The sequence below is a fragment of the Neolamprologus brichardi genome, chromosome 15 (assembly GCF_056152115.1).
Source record: "Neolamprologus brichardi isolate AB-2024 chromosome 15, ASM5615211v1, whole genome shotgun sequence".
NCBI classification, from domain to species: domain Eukaryota; kingdom Metazoa; phylum Chordata; class Actinopteri; order Cichliformes; family Cichlidae; genus Neolamprologus; species Neolamprologus brichardi.
The window spans coordinates 25926204-25942474 of NC_142118.1; the positions used below are offsets into that span (position 1 = coordinate 25926204).

General features: G+C 41.9%; 1 protein-coding gene across 1 annotated transcript in view; it reads left to right on the top strand.

Moving 5' to 3' along the window:
- xrcc3 (X-ray repair complementing 3) overlaps window positions 1-9832 on the top strand; it is a 20797-nt gene extending 10965 nt beyond the window's left edge. Inside the window, exon 7 of the mRNA XM_006793394.3 lies at window positions 26-9832. Coding sequence (XP_006793457.1) covers window positions 26-257 — 232 coding nt within the window. The 3' untranslated portion in view covers window positions 258-9832. The remainder of the gene's footprint in view (window positions 1-25) is intronic.
- Window positions 9833-16271: the final 6439 nt, after the last annotated feature.

Sequence of the window (16271 nt, forward strand, 5' to 3'; positions counted from 1 at the left end):
TCAGCGTAAATTTCCTCCTACTCAGGCCTTCGCTGTCCACCGTGTCTCCTGCTCTTGGGTTGGCGTGGGCCAATCAGGTGATGGTTCGGCTGATGATGAGCCGTCTCCAAGGAACGGTCGTCCGTGGTGACCAGAGCAGTGCTCTCCGTAGGTTGGAGGTGGTGTTTGCGCCTCACCTGGCACGTGACGGACAAAACGCTGCCGTGTGGAGAGAGGGGCTCAGAGGAGTTGAGAGCTGGGCTTCAAATAGAAAATAAACTTTATTAAACAGCATCAGTAGCATCAGATTATTAAAGAGTGATCACACTGTTTCCTGACTATTCTGAAGGTTGTGGACACTGATGCATTGACTGGGGGTCAGACAGGTGTGTTAGTGGCCTCATATCTCTTTGATCTGGACAGAATGAGCTGGGAGGTCCAGACTGATACATGATCCTGATTTTGCTGTGCAGGTGGACTCTAGTCTGTTCAGGAGCCTATATTCGGTTCTGGTTGACCCGCTCAAGTGGATTCACATTATTTTAAGACTGAACCTTTTTTTTGATCAAGGTCTTTTTATTGAACAAAGAATTGCTTCCAACAACAATTACGGCAATATTAAGAAACAGTCGTGCCCCCCCCCCACCCCACCCCACCCACCCATCCAGAACAGTGTAACTAAAACCCAGCCAGAGAGGAAAGAAGAGATAAAATAAAATAAAATTACAGATACAAAGTAAATAATAAAATAAATGAACAACAGTAAGGGAAAAAAAAACAAGCAAAAAAAACAAAAAACAACAACAACAAAAAAAAACAACCCACTCACACGCACATTAAGCGATAGTATCCAGACTTAATCTTTCAAAGTAAGTAAGAAAAGGTTGCCATGTGTCATAAAACCTCCGAACCGAACCTTTTACAGTGTAGCGGATCTTTTCCAGCTGAGTATAATACATCCTTAACCCATTGCCCATATACAGGTGGAAGTGGCTCTTTCCATTTCAATAATATCATTCTATGGGCCAAAAGAGTGCAAAAGGCCAGAAGATCAGAGTGTGATTTGGAAAGACTGGCATCACAAGGCGTCACCCCAAAAATAGCTATAAACGGGCAGGGTGCAATTGGAACACCAAATATGTTGGACATGGTTTCAAATATGCTTTTCCAAAAGCTACCCAGTTTTGGATATGCCCCGAACATGTGAAATAGGGAAGCAGGCTCTCGTTTGCACCTGTCACATGTGGGGTCAAACCCATCCTTGATTTTGCTCAGTCTAGTTTTAGACCAATGGAGACGGTGAACCACCTTGAACTGAATCACCACATGCTTAAGGCAAATAGATGACGAAGAAATTCTATTGATTATCTTATGCCAAGTCTCATCTGCAATCTGTTGGCCAAGATCACTTCCCCATCGTTCCCTAAGTGATTGCAATGTGGACAGCCTAAAATTACTTAACAGCTCATAAACATCACTTATAACCCGCTTGGCATTTGGTTTAAAATCAAAAATATCATCCAAAAGGGATGGAGGTGGACAGGACGGAAAGCAGTCAGTATTAGAAGCAACAAAATTCCTGAGTTGTAGATACCTGAAAAAGTGTGACTGAGGGATCTTGAACTTGTTCACCAGCTGTTCAAATGAGGAAAATATATTGTCCGTGAAAAGAGCAGTCATTGATGTTATTCCAAGCTTTGTCCATATGTTAAATGCCTTGTCGGTTAAGGATGGGGAGAGCATGCAATGTCTATGCGGTGGTGCATTAAGAGAGAGTTCAGTCTGTTTAAAGTGCCTTCTGAGCTGATACCATAATTTCAGTGAGTGGACAACAAGAGGATTCGTGGTGAAGCTGGAGATCGGTCCCGCCAGAGGTAATCTGGCACTGTGAGATTAGGTTAAAGAACATGACCCCCTTCGCAGTATATTCTTATAGTATGTTAGAATAAATGTCTCAGTATATTTGGGTAGTAGGATAGACAAAAGTTCAAGTATATCTCTGGGGATTAAAAGAATGTGACCATCCTTTGGGTTCTGTTAGACAAGTGGGCGCCACCATTTATCTGCTGTGAATGTTTTACACTGTTTTCTTGTCATGTCAGACTGCTTAAATCATTCTCTGAGAAGGTTGCGTGCGAAGGACCTTGGTCCAGTGATAGCAAAAGCAGACAACATTCTGTGCCCCCACCTTTGTAGGGGGTAGAAAGACAGGGAGCCCGAGGTCATAACTTAGGCGCCACGACAGATAAGAGAGTGTGAATGTTTAGGTTTACGACCAGGTGGGGGCCCGTGGAAAGTATAAGAAGCTGTGTAACACATCACCATTTTGAGACTTGCTGTGACCCTCTCTGCATCTCTCCCCATCCGGATGGTTGTTATGCTCATTGTGTGAAAATTGTATGGAAATAAAGGATTGTTGATTGAGCATTTATACACCGAGTAAGTGTCCTTCTTCAGCCCAAAGATTCAAAGAACTGGGAGAATTCAACAACTTGGTGCCGGTGACCCGGATCTTTGGTGTGCTGAGGAGGGGCAGATTTGGCCTGTGGTGAGATCGTGGGGCGAGGCGAACAGAGGACGGTCCAAACATAAAAAGGTAAGCACAGCCTGTTGTATTATAAATACCAAATGTGCATATTGGGCTTTCCAAATTAATCTGTTCGCTGAGTTACACGTATTTTCACATTAAATTGTCGGTGTCTGGTTTTCGGCGCAAGATACTAACAGCATAAGTTGAGGCTGAATTCAAGTGTTAGAGGAACTTTCTAGCAAGATACTAATAATATTCTACGTTGAGACTAGAAATCAAGTGTGTTATAGGAACTGGCTCTAGCAAGATACTAATCATATTCTACGTTGAGACTAGGGTGCAGCCCAATTTTACCCCACATAATTAATTTTGTCTAAAACTGGCTTCTGTTGCAAGAAATGGGGAAAAGCTTCCAAAACGCGGCCAAAGTGTAGAATATGAAATAGAGGTGAAATAGAGTCTGGCTTATGGTGCGCTTGCATTTTCAAAGGTGAGCTCAGAGGTTTCTGTGTGTGTTTCCGCTGGTGAGACGCGCTTGCTGTGTTTCTGTGTTTTTGCTGATGAGACGCGCTTGCTGTGTTTCTGTGTGAAATATGAACATGGTGACAGTGACGGTTGATGTGTGAATGGGAGGACATTAGAGCAAAGACACATTTTAGGATCAAAGGTTGATGCCTAGTGGACCTGTGGAAAATATTTTTGTTCATGGTGTTGGCAACCCCCCTGCCTGTGGACGCGCAGTCAGGTCCAACGGCGTCTGGTTAGCCGAGGTGGTGACTTGGGAACTAAGGACTCCCGCATAGCTACAGAATAACACTGAAACGTCTGTGTAATCACGGTTTACATTTATTCTGGACTAGAGCAAGACACATTTTGCGAACAAAGGTTGAGCTCTAGAGTAGTAAAAGAAAAAAAGGTTAAAAAAGGTTGTATTCCTCGTTTCAGTGGTTGAAATTGTTGTTTGCCTGTCCCCTGACGAGTGTTAAATTAAATAAAGAGGGCATTTGGAGCCACATAGAGAGAGACGGGCTGAATTGGGTGTATTACTCTGTGGTGTAAAAAAAAAAAAAAGAGGAAGAGAGTTGGAGGTGTGTAGTTTGTGTGAAAGCGCCGTTAGAGTCGGCGTCTCGTCAGAAGTACGGGAGTCAATTAAAGTAACAGAATAATTCGTGTCTAAAAGTGTTTGTGTTGTGCAGAAATTGCGGCAAGAGGCCGTGTCGTGAATTGTTGCAAATGGTGAAGTCATTTGGGGGGGGTTCAAAGGTGTGTAGTGGGGTAAAAATGTTGGGTTTTAAGTCTAACATAGAAAAGGGGGTGTGCTGGAGGAGTGGAAAATTTTGAGAAGCAGAGAGAGGAGTTGCTGAGGGCGCTGCAGGTCATGCGACCTGGGAGTGCGCCAGAGAAAAAATTAGAGGTTGCAGCTGTGGCAAAGGAGAGTAAGGAGTTGTGTGATAAAGAAGGAGTGATTGTAAATATAAGACGTCTTTGTAATATAATAGAGAGTTGAGTGTGAAATAAGGCTGTGTGTGACGACAGCGCGCTGCGAGCTAGTTTAGACGGTGTGTGAACATGCAAATGAGATGGCTGCTGTGAAGCCCACAGAGGACTTCCTGTTTAGCGTGTTATTGAGTTTTATAAGTATGATTTGCAAACAATGATACATGCCTGTAATTAAAACGCTGATTTTGTTGATTATAATATTATAAATACAGTTTTTGAATGACTGCGGTGAATGTTGGATGTTTGGCTGGGTTTTGATATAGGAGAGATGGCTTGGCGGCTGCTGGGGGTGAGTGTCGGTGACCGGAAATCTGCATGCCCATAAAAGGCAACTGCCTGACTGTGTGAACGATGCACCAAGAGAGAGAGAGAGAGTAAAATCTAGGCAGATGAACCAAATGGATGTTTTAAGAAAAATAGTAAATTAATGTTTTAGTCTCTTAATACAGGTGGATTTCTCTCAACCTGGAAACCTGAGTACAGCAGCAAAAGGATAGATTAACAAAATTGGGACGACAGACAGGCCAAGCTGTGGCTAAAAATTTTACGGCTTGACCTCTCACTTTGTCCTCACCCTGAAAAGAAGCTTAAAGGACATCTTCTCCTCCAGTTATCGGTTACCATTACTGGAAATTTTCAGGCAAGTTTTTCACTGAATTGTTTTTGGCACCATGTGTCCCTGAATCTCACAAGTAAGCTCTAATTCCTGGCTGAAGACATGGAATGCTGTTATTTAAGGTGGGAAATCAAAATTTGGGAAACAAAATTAAAAACACACACAATTAAAGAAATGCCTTGTTGGAGAAAAGAAAAAAGTTAAAATAACCCACCTACAAACGCACACACACGCAATGAAGAAACAGCTTACACTCATGAACACGTGAAGATTTTCCAGCAAGGTTAAAGCAGCAAAAACTTAACATACACATGTTGTTAAATGATAAAGTTTATCCACTACTAACAAATAAACTCTCTGGGTTGCAGGACAACAACTTGACTTCAAAAAAAAAAAAACACTGGTATGATAAACCAGTGATGAAATAATAAATTTAGTGGTTAAAAGAGTCGAATTGTGACATGTTTTCTTCTGATTGATTAACACAAGTGATTATTGAATGAAATAAAATTCCTTTTTTGAATTATTAAACATGATCTTAAGAATTTTAACGTGTACCTGTGTTGTCCTGTCAACTTGGTGGGTTAGGAGTTGATTATATAGTGAGAAAAAACAAAAAAAGGGGGGGAGAAGGCTGACACAGGGCCTGGCCCCTCTCTGAATAACACAGCCAAAACAACATCATTTTCCTGTTCGTCTGTTTTTGTTTTGTTTTTGTTTTTTCTCTTTATGCTTAATTACAGGCTGCTTTGTCGGCCCGGAAAGCCGAGGCTGACCTGGACTCCTGCTCTCCCCTCTACCATCTTTGCTCTCCCTTCTACCATCTTTGATGTGACCCTGACCAAATGCTACAGCAGCTGGACCCACAACAACAGCCTGAGAATGTCAACAGTGCTGCAGGAAAAAGATCTCATGCAGCAGAGACGGAGAACGTTAAATCCAAGGCCCGTTTCACTACACGGGGGAGATTTCCAGACAGCTTCAGCTGACAGAGCTGTGATGAGACGCCTATTAAGGCGTCTCGGTGAGGCTGAGCAAAAGAATGCTGACCTTAACAACTCTGCATTAAAACTGTGCAGGACAGTGATGGACCAACACGGATGATCGGGCAGCAAAAAGGGCGTGCCAGAGACACGAGGAGTAACTGAGGTCAGAAGGCACCTCAGATTGGACAAAAGCAGCAGAAGAACATAAGCTGAAGACACAGGTGTCGGGGCTCAGCCAGGAGCTGACCTCTGAGAAGAGCCGAACAGCAGAGCTGCAGAAGGCCGTGGAGCAAAGCAAGGAAAACATCAATAAACGTCAATCTGACGTGTACGGAAAAGACTGAGGTTTCTGCCCTCAGTGAGAGCTCAAGACATCAGAGCAGAAACTGAGCATGGCTCAGGAGGAGCTGGACAAGGAGAAGATGCAGGACACTGGAGAAAAGGACTGCCTTAATTGGGGCCAGAACCAGTATGGACAGAACTTTGGGCAGCAGCACCAAGGGATGCAAACGGACTGGAAAGGGGGAGGCAGGACCCCAGAGCACGCTTCAGGCCCTGGTTTACCCAGAACACCAGAACAGGAAAGTGATGAACACAAACACACACACACAAACACACACATCTACATACACTGACTCAGAATCAAGAGAAACACACATATGAACACATATGCACTCGTTGATTGACTGAGAAATGACACACACACACGCACACAAATCGAAATGCTGATTCAATTCACGGAGAAGTGATCCACACACACACACACACACACATACACATGTTTGTGCAAGGAAGAGTGACACACACACGCTGATGCAATGAAGAATGCTTTACTAACAAATGCTATGCTGATACGCAAAATGCTGCACACAAACGTCCAAATACAGAATTTGTTACAACAACAAGAAGCCATTGATTGTTAATTGGTTAAATGCATTTCATGTCACCCAGAGGGCATTTGTGTAGATTTAGGGGACAGGGTCTAAAGCAGTTTGGTTATGAAAACAATGTCTGTGAGTGATGTCTGTTTATGGCTCAACGCTTCGACTGAATTGTTTACCGTGCTTCACACAGCCTGATAAGGAGCAGTGGTACAGAGTGAAAATGATGAATTAACGGTGTGAGCCTTATTTCGGAGCACCACATTTTTGTGATTGAGATTTAATTGAAGGAGGAACACACTGAAAATAAAAAATAAAAATTTAAAAAAGAGAAAAGGGGGCCAGCCCTTGGATTTACGTAAGTATCCCACGTGTATTTAACATAATTGCCTCAGGCTTTAAAGAGCTGTACAAAATTCAACAGGAAATCATAGCTTCCCTGTATTTCCTGTATTGTTGGCATGCTGGTGAGTGCTGTTGCTCCACAGTAAGAAGGTCCTGGGTGCAAGTCCACAGTCTGGCTAGTTTGCAGTGGTTTCTCTCTGGGTATTCTGGTTTCCTGCCACAGTGAAAAGTCATGCAGCTGTTAGAGCTAGGTTAATTGATGATTCTAAATTATCCGTAAATGTAAGTGTAAATGGTTGTTTGTTTCTAGGTGATAGACTGGTGACCTGTTCGGGGTGCACCCTGTCTCTTTCTAGAAGAGAGAGAAAGGTGGTTTTATGCTTGGACAGGTTTCTAATGGGCCCGAGTATTTGTTATTATATGAGTATTTTATTGGTTACGTTTGTTTTTGCTTTTGTTACAGTGCACTGAAATAAGAACATCTGAGAGGAGTGATCCACCGGTGGTGATATTTTGGTATTTTGTGAGTTCCTGATTTAACAAATCAGGTTTTTAATCCAGGCCTGAGAGATTGAACTTTAAAGCGCTATAAAACATTCTTACTGAAAACAGTCGCAAAGTATTTTTCTCCACATTAAAATGGGCTCAGGAGAAAGCCACTTATTGGGGACAATTAGAAAATGAGAGTCCCTGCCTAAAAAGGATTCAGCGAGGTAATCCGACCTAAAGTTCTCTTTTTTTCTTTTTGAAATGACGTCATTTTGCTGAGGGTGGAAATTAAATGCGGCGATAGTTTCCACTATCAGCAAAGAAAGAATGGATGAATGAATGAATGAATGGAAATAAAAACAAACTGACTGACTGGTAAAAGTGACAAGACTTGACCACGACTCAAAGTTAACCTCTACCTAGACAGGACAAAAGGGTGGATGAATTTATGTGTTTCTTTTTACAGGAGCAGAAAGATGACAGCAACATTCGAGGTTGCCTGATGATTTAACTTTTTAAATGCCACTTTCTGTGTTTGCGAATCCACCAGGGGTGTGTTATTCATGGGCTTGTGTTGCTCACAGAGATTACTGTGAGAAAGTGTGTATACATCTGCGCAGCGCTAACATTTGCATTTTCTTCTCTACAGCATTACAGTTCTTCATGTGATTTGATGATGTGATTTATAACAGAACAATTGGTTGATGTTTGTTTCTCTACTACAGGATTGATGATGCTGTTACACTGTGTTGTTGGGAAAATGTTGAAGGTTACTTTGACGATGTGAATAACGTGAGAAATTTCCTGTGTTGAAACCAGTGTCATTCCTTTTACAGCAGGCTTAATTTTATGACCTTTTACGGCACCTCTGGAACCTATCGACCTGCGCCTGACCACCAGGATTGTCTATGTGTACTCCTAATGTTGGGTTTTTTCTAAGAGTGTATGTAGAGCATTCAGCAGAAAACAGACAAGTGACATGAGGAAACAAATAAGAGATGCAGTGTTTATGGAATAGTTGAATATGAACTCATTAGCTAGCCACTACTGAGCTCCTAGTGATAAAATGGGTGGAGTGACATTGTTTAAGGGAAGTCACAGATTAAATTGTGGAATAAATTGGGATGATTCATGATTTGGGACAAATTATGGTAATAATAGTGATTTAACGATTGGAGAAAACCTGCACATGATACTTGTCTTTCATGCTGAATACTTTATCACTCTTATGATCTACAGTTGGTTGCAAATGTGAAGTTTGATTTAACAGATTTGTCTTCCAGGATACAGGCTCCAGGTGGAGCTGGGAATTAAATAAGCTGAACATGTAACTGCTGATTAATGTTGTTACACAGGGTTACAGGTTGGAGTATGGCTGCTCCAAGTGGGAAACCCTGGAGATTGTTTTAGAGAGAATGTGCAACATTCTTGTACATGTCTCATTGGGGAGTTGACACATGGTGGAAGCCATGTGGGGAGAGGAGTGTTATTTTTAATCTGTAGATGTCGTGAGGTGCCATGACGAGAAGGAGTGGCTGAGAGGATCGTCCACAAGATGGGAGCTGAGGCCAGGAGAGAGGCTTCAGGAGGATCAGAGATCATCTTCAGCACAGCAGACATCACACAGAGAGCTGTGCTACTGAGCTTCCAGGAGATTGAGAGGAGACTTCCCACAGGAGGATTTTAAATAAAATGAGAGATTCGTCGTTGACATTGAGGAAGACAACTAAGGTGTACGACGTGCTCTGCCTTAAATCTTCAGCAGCGTTGGACGTGACAACTCGAGGGATGGAGAGAGCGTGCCAAGCTCTAAAAGTGACAGCGCAGAGGAAATCCAGCGATGGAATTGTGTTTTTGTGTGAAGCACGAATACTAGGAGACTGGGAAAGAGTTGACACCACATTGCAACCCTAGAATGTATGTTGTAAGTGATCTCTCTAAAGAGAGATCAAAGGGGGAATTGTGAGATTAGGTTAAAGAACATGACCCCCTTCGCAGTATATTCTTATAGTATGTTAGAATAAATGTCTCAGTATATTTGGGTAGTAGGATAGACAAAAGTTCAAGTATATCTCTGGGGATTAAAAGAATGTGACCATCCTTTGGGTTCTGTTAGACAAGTGGGCGCCACCATTTATCTGCTGTGAATGTTTTACACTGTTTTCTTGTCATGTCAGACTGCTTAAATCATTCTCTGAGAAGGTTGCGTGCGAAGGACCTTGGTCCAGTGATAGCAAAAGTAGACAACATTCTGTGCCCCCACCTTTGTAGGGGGTAGAAAGACAGGGAGCCCGAGGTCATAACTTAGGCGCCACGACAGATAAGAGAGTGTGAATGTTTAGGTTTACGACCAGGTGGGGGCCCGTGGAAAGTATAAGAAGCTGTGTAACACATCACCATTTTGAGACTTGCTGTGACCCTCTCTGCATCTCTCCCCATCCGGATGGTTGTTATGCTCATTGTGTGAAAATTGTATGGAAATAAAGGATTGTTGATTGAGCATTTATACACCGAGTAAGTGTCCTTCTTCAGCCCAAAGATTCAAAGAACTGGGAGAATTCAACAGCACACAGCAAAGACATCAGGGAGGATTGACTCACCGACAGCTGCTCCAGTGTTACCAGTGTTATGATGATAAATTATCATGGTCTTTTATCCAGTACAATAATGCCCTTATATTAGCTGCCCAGTAATAAAACAAAAAATTTGGGAGTGCTAAGCCTCCTGCGCTCCGCGGTCTTTGTAATACACTCTGTTTCAGCCTAGGTGGTTTTTTGTTCCAAATAAAGGAGGAGATTTGACTATTTAGATTATTAAAAAATGACTTAGTTAAAAAAATTGGAAGACACTGAAAAAGATATAGAAATTTAGGAAATATAGTCATCTTAATGATATTTAATCTACCACCCAGCGAAAGAGGCAAGGACTCCCACTTTCCAAAATCCTCTTTTAGCTTAGACAATAAAGGAAGATAATTAGTTTTATACAAGTCTCTATGGTTCTGCGTAATCCAAATGCCCAAGTATTTGAACTTGTTATAGCTGAGTTTGAAAGGTGCTAAAATAGACGAAAGTTCCCCGGTTATTGTACCTAAAGGCATTGCCTCGCTTTTCCCGAAATTCACCTTATATCCGGAAATTGTCCCGAATTCCTTAAGTACATCTAAAAGTTTAGGGAGGCTATTTGAAGGGTTGGAAATAAACAAGAGCATGTCGTCGGCATAAAGAGAGACTTTATGCTCGATATCCCCACAACGTATTCCCTCAACCTCAACACAGTGTCTCAGAGCAATAGCTAGCGGTTCAATTGCAATGGCAAAAAGGAGAGGTGACAAAGGGCACCCCTGTCGTGTGCCACGCTGAAGCTGAAAAAAGGGGGACAGACTATTGTTGGTCCGAATGGCCGCTACAGGGTCACAGTACAATACTTTTATCCAGGATACAAAATTACTCCCGAGGCCAAATTTTTCAAGCGTATGGAAAAGAAAGTCCCATCTCACCCAATCAAACGCTTTCTCAGCATCAAGCGAAATAACAGTTTCCGATACATTACCTTTGACATGGCTATAGATTATATTTAATAAACGTCTAATATTAAAAAAAGAGTACCTGTTTTTGATAAAGCCTGTCTGATCGGGTGAGATAATGGAGGGCAGATGTTTCTCTAAACGGCGGGCCAACACTTTAGCAAGGATTTTGGTGTCCGTGTTCAGCAAAGATATTGGACGGTATGAGCCACAATCTAAATGATCCTTATCCTTTTTTAGAATTAGGGAGATCACTGCTTGACGCATTGTTGGAGGCAAGGATTGTGAGAGGAAAGATTCTTCAAAAGTCGATTTTAACAATGGATTCAATTGGTTAGAAAACTTCTTAAAAAAATCAGAAGGATACCTGTCGGGGCCAGGTGATTTTCCAGACTGCATACTCCATATGGCCATTTCAATTCCAGCATTGGAGATGGGCTCCTCCAAACTGGTGGCCGCATCGTCTCCTAAGGAAGGGATATCAAGTTTCTCAAAGAAATTTTCTAGTGTCAGGTCATCCTTAGCTGGGGGGGAGCTGTATAAAGTCTGATAGTATTTTAAAAAACTATTATTTATACCTTGGTTATCCGTGCACCTTATTCCCTGGTCATTCCGGATCTCAGGGATAGCTTGATTAGCTGTTCTTTGTCGTAGCTGATGAGCTAGCAGCTTGCCTGTTTTTTCTCCATGTTCATACGAGTAGCTACGCAACTTCAAAATTAGATACTCAGCCTGTTTTGTAGATATAAGATTATATTCAGTTTGTAATTTCAGCCTACGTTTATATAATACCGGATCAGGGTAATGGCTATATACAGTGTCTAGTTTAGTAATTTCGTCAGCTAATTGAGAGAGTCGCTCTGTATCCCTCTTCTTTTTGTTTGCACAAAATGAGATTATCTGGGCTCTCAGATATGCTTTTAGGGATTCCCAAACAGTTGATGGTGACATCTCTGGAGTTTGATTGATAGCAAGAAAGAAATCTATTTGAGACCTAATATAATTGACAAACTCTTCGTCTGCTAACAATACTGGATTGAACCTCCATGGCCGATAATTAGAGTAGGCATTGGGAATACGCATTGAAAGAACAACAGGTGAATGATCTGAAATCACCATGGCCTTGTAATCACAGTCTGTTACTAAAGGGAGGAGTTTTTTGTCCAGAAAGAAATAATCTATACGAGTATATGTTTTATGGACATTAGAAAAAAAAGAATATTGACTTAAATTTGGGTTACAAAATCTCCATACATCAGCTAACCCGTAGTTATGAAGAAAACGCTGTATAACGTGCTGATTTTGAAACAGGCGTGCTTTTGTGCGAGCTGCGGTCCATAGCAGATAATGAGCAATTTAGGTCCCCACCAAGAATAATATTATGTGTTGCCATGTTGGGAAGCCGTGCAAAGACGTTAGTGAAAAAACTATGATCGTCCCAGTTAGGGGCATAGACATTCGCTAAAATCAAGGGGAAACCATATAAATGTCCTACAACTACAACAAAACAGCCTGCAGGGTCTTCATCTACAGTTGTGGCTATAAATAGTAAAGTTTTGCTTATCAATATTGCTGTCCCCCGAGCTTTAGAATTAAATTTAGAGTGATATATCTGGCCTACCCATCCAGACTTGATTCGAAGATGATCAGAGGTACGCAGATGCATTTCCTGGAGAAATGCTATAGCCGTTCTAAGTCGTTGTAAATGAGTAATAACCTTTTTCCGCTTGACCGGATGGTTAAGTGATTTTACATTCCAGCTTACAAAATTTACCACCCGATCACTAAATAATCGCGCTGTACTCATTCCTGCTCAAATAGTAAAATATGAAAGCTCCAGATGCACGACACGCATGGGAAAAGAGGAAAGAGAGGGGAAGAAAAAAAAAAAAAGGAGAAAAAAAAAGGAAAAAAACAACAACAACAACAACACAGTGATAAGTAAAATAAACATATCTGGCTGAAGCCCAAACCAAGAACACGATGAGCAATTACACCAGATTGAACATGGTGACTGCCAAACCCCCTGCAAACAGATCCACACATATAGTCTAGTGCTTGTTTGGGTTACTATAAGCCAGACCCTTAGGCTCCCGCTGGCCGCTTGACATAACATATCCTACAAAAATAAAAGACAATAAATAAAAAAAGAAAGAAAAAAATACATATATATATATATATATATATACACACACATACATATATATACACATATATACGTATATATATATATATATATATATACACACACATACATATATACATACATATACATACACATACATACACATATACATCGACGTCCAAACAAAGTATAGAACTTTTCTAAACCCAATGGTATTGTCATGAAATAAAATGAACCAAAATGTGTTTATGAAATAAGTTTAAATGTCTGAACAAGAAGTGCCTCTTTAAACTTTTCATCACAGTGCGAACGCTACAATAAGCAGAGTCATGTACACTCAGCCATAACTGAGACAACCAACCGTAGCACTGATCTTAGGCCCGGCGCTACCACATAGAGCATCAGGCGCAGCCTCCTTAAACGTTGATAATATGTTCTTTAACATATTCCATTGCCTTCGCCGCATCCAGAAATTCTTTCTCCTCCCCGTTGTGCGTGATACAAAGTCGCGCTGGGAACCTGATCCCAAAACGGATACCTTCCTGCTCACTGAGAAGTTTCCGGACTTCTGTAAAAGCAGCCCGAGCTCGGGCCACCGAGGTCGTAAAATCCGGGAATATTGCAATTGGTTGTCCATTGAACCTCAGCAGAGCTTGGGTCCTGGCACGGCGTAGAATTTCCACACAGTCCTGGTAGTAATGAAGCTTGGCTATGATGGCCCGCGGGTTACCACCCGGCCTTCTCGGGGCCAGACTCCTGTGTGAGCGATCGACAATAACATCTTTATCCATACCCAGCGCTTCACGTAGTAGCGCGGATACGGCCGTGGTGGAGCTCGAATCCGGGCCCTCCGGGACCCCTATGATACGGATATTAGATCTCCGCATCCTGCCTTCCATGTCATCACATTTATCTTTCAGGTCAGATAGCTCCTTCCTCAAAGTCTTCACTGTAGATTGCAAGGTGACCACCTCATCGCTCCACATTGACAGCCCGTCCTCTACTTCTTTCACTGTGGCCTTAACTCCATCCATTTCAGCGCGCGCTGCCGCCGTATTGTTAGCAATCTCATTTCTCACTTCTTGCACTTCAGCCCTAATGTTATCAAAATCTTCTTTCAGTGCATTCCTGAGTTCTTCTTTTAACACCACGCTGATATCATCTTTGATGGATTGAAGAAGCTCCAATTTCAGGGCATCAGTGTCCACAAAGCGCCCATCGCTCTGCTGAGCCTGTTCCTCAGTGGTCGCTGAGCCGGGTGCCGCCCTTGGGCCACCATTGGTATTCTCGCCCGAGGATGCGCCGGGCCTAGCCGCTGTTCCTCCGGTGTACTTGTATTTCCTTAGGTTAGATGCCATTTTGTCACAAATGAAGCTTTAATATGGTATATAAAACTGTTAGCTTCCCCTGTGACATAAAATGAGACTTTGTAGGTTGAAAAAAAACTATTTCTGAAACTTGGTTAGCGGGAGCCTTCAGAAACACGTCCTACTCCATTGCTGGCTCGCTAGCACCCCCTGACTGAACCTTTTAAATGTCATGTGACATGATTTAGTGACTGAACATATTTAACAGGAAGTGTAATCAGATTACAGCAGAAATAGAAACAATGTCTGCAGCAGCCTGAAAGTTTTGTCAGCCTGATCGTTAAGCAGGCGTTCACATCAGCTTCCAGCTGTGACTCGTTTATTCCTTTAAATATGTTACTGCTTTGAGGATCCAGTTTTAAATCTTGTTACGTGTCTCGATGGTTTGGCGCTGCATTCCTGCGGCCTGTGAAACAGCTAATCTTGGATGTTTCTTGATCCAGGCTAAAAACAATATTCAATGTTGATTTAGTAACTTTTATGCACTTTTTCAGCTGAGGTTTTTAAATGTGCTATAGAATTAACCTTTTTACTTGACATGAATGTCCTAAGTAAAAAAATATGCTCTTTGTTGAGGACCAACAGTGATGCTGTGTACGAGAAACTCTACTTTCTAAAGAAGCTCGAGTCCTTTAATGTGTGCAGCAGGATGTTGGAGATGTTCTACCAGTCTGTGGCAGCAAGCGCCGTTTACTCTGCTGAAAGGCAGCATCAGTGCAGAGATGCAGCTGGATCAACAAACGAATCCACAAGACTGCAAGCATCATTGGTCAGAATTTGGAAGCGTTTGAGTCGGGGAGGGTCAGAGAGGTCACAGAACAAATTGCTCTCTATCATGGAGAGCCCATCACCCCCACAGTAGAGCTCGTCCTCCGTCAGACTGATTCAACCTCACTGTCACTGCTATCAGGTGTGAACAGGTGTTTCTTAATTGATCCAAACATTTCATTCATTTTGTAGTTTGAAAACCAAAACCGTCAGACTATTGCCTCGCACGGATCTTTGTCGCAGCCTATCCTCTAGCTCGGCTAACGTCGCCATCCTTTTCCTGCGCCTGCACAGTTTCACTGCCATAACAACAGGAAACCAACCCAATCTTTCAACATAAAAGAAGCAAGAGAGTATCCCGGTGTTGTGGCAAAAAGTGGATTGCCTGCCAAAAACTGATTTCCAATGTTTGCGTGTGTTTTTTTATGTGTAATATCGTTACGTTGCTAAAAAGTCTTTGGTGAACAGGTATTACAAAGTGGTTATATATAAAATTAAAAAATTACCTGTTTCTCAAGTATCTTTGTGACTGTGTTATTGCACTTACATTATAATCAATCAGCTCCCTTTTGTCCACTTACAATATATTTACAGAACTATTTTTGCATTTGTTGCAATTTCAGCTGTCCTCTTGGCCAGATTACTCTTAAAAGAGACATTTTTAATTTTAACTGCATACATAAAGGATACATAAATCTCACTGCCAAAAACTGATTGCGGCTTCTACCTTGTTACAGGAATGTTGTTTGTTGCTCAAGATGACGTGATATCATTCATGAGGGATACATTTGACATATGTTTCACATATTATACACTAACAAGAAAGCAGTTTTTGGCAGACAATCACCGGTGTGGATGGTACAGCCACATTTAGAAAAATAAAAAGCCATTATTGGTCATTCTAAGAAATAGCAGTGGTAATGTGCAGATTACAGCTGTTGTTTCAGGACAAACTGCAGCTGTGTTAGCGAGGACGTACTTTCCGTTATAGTAATAAGGAAGGAAACAATTTGTCTTTGGAATCATAAACACAGGGCGGAGATCAGAATGAGGACGATGAAGAGATAGTACAGCAAGCTTCGTCTGATCAGAAGGAAAAAACAAATGTAGAAGATTGGATTTGTGCAAAACGAAATGTCTGGTAATGGACATATGCGTG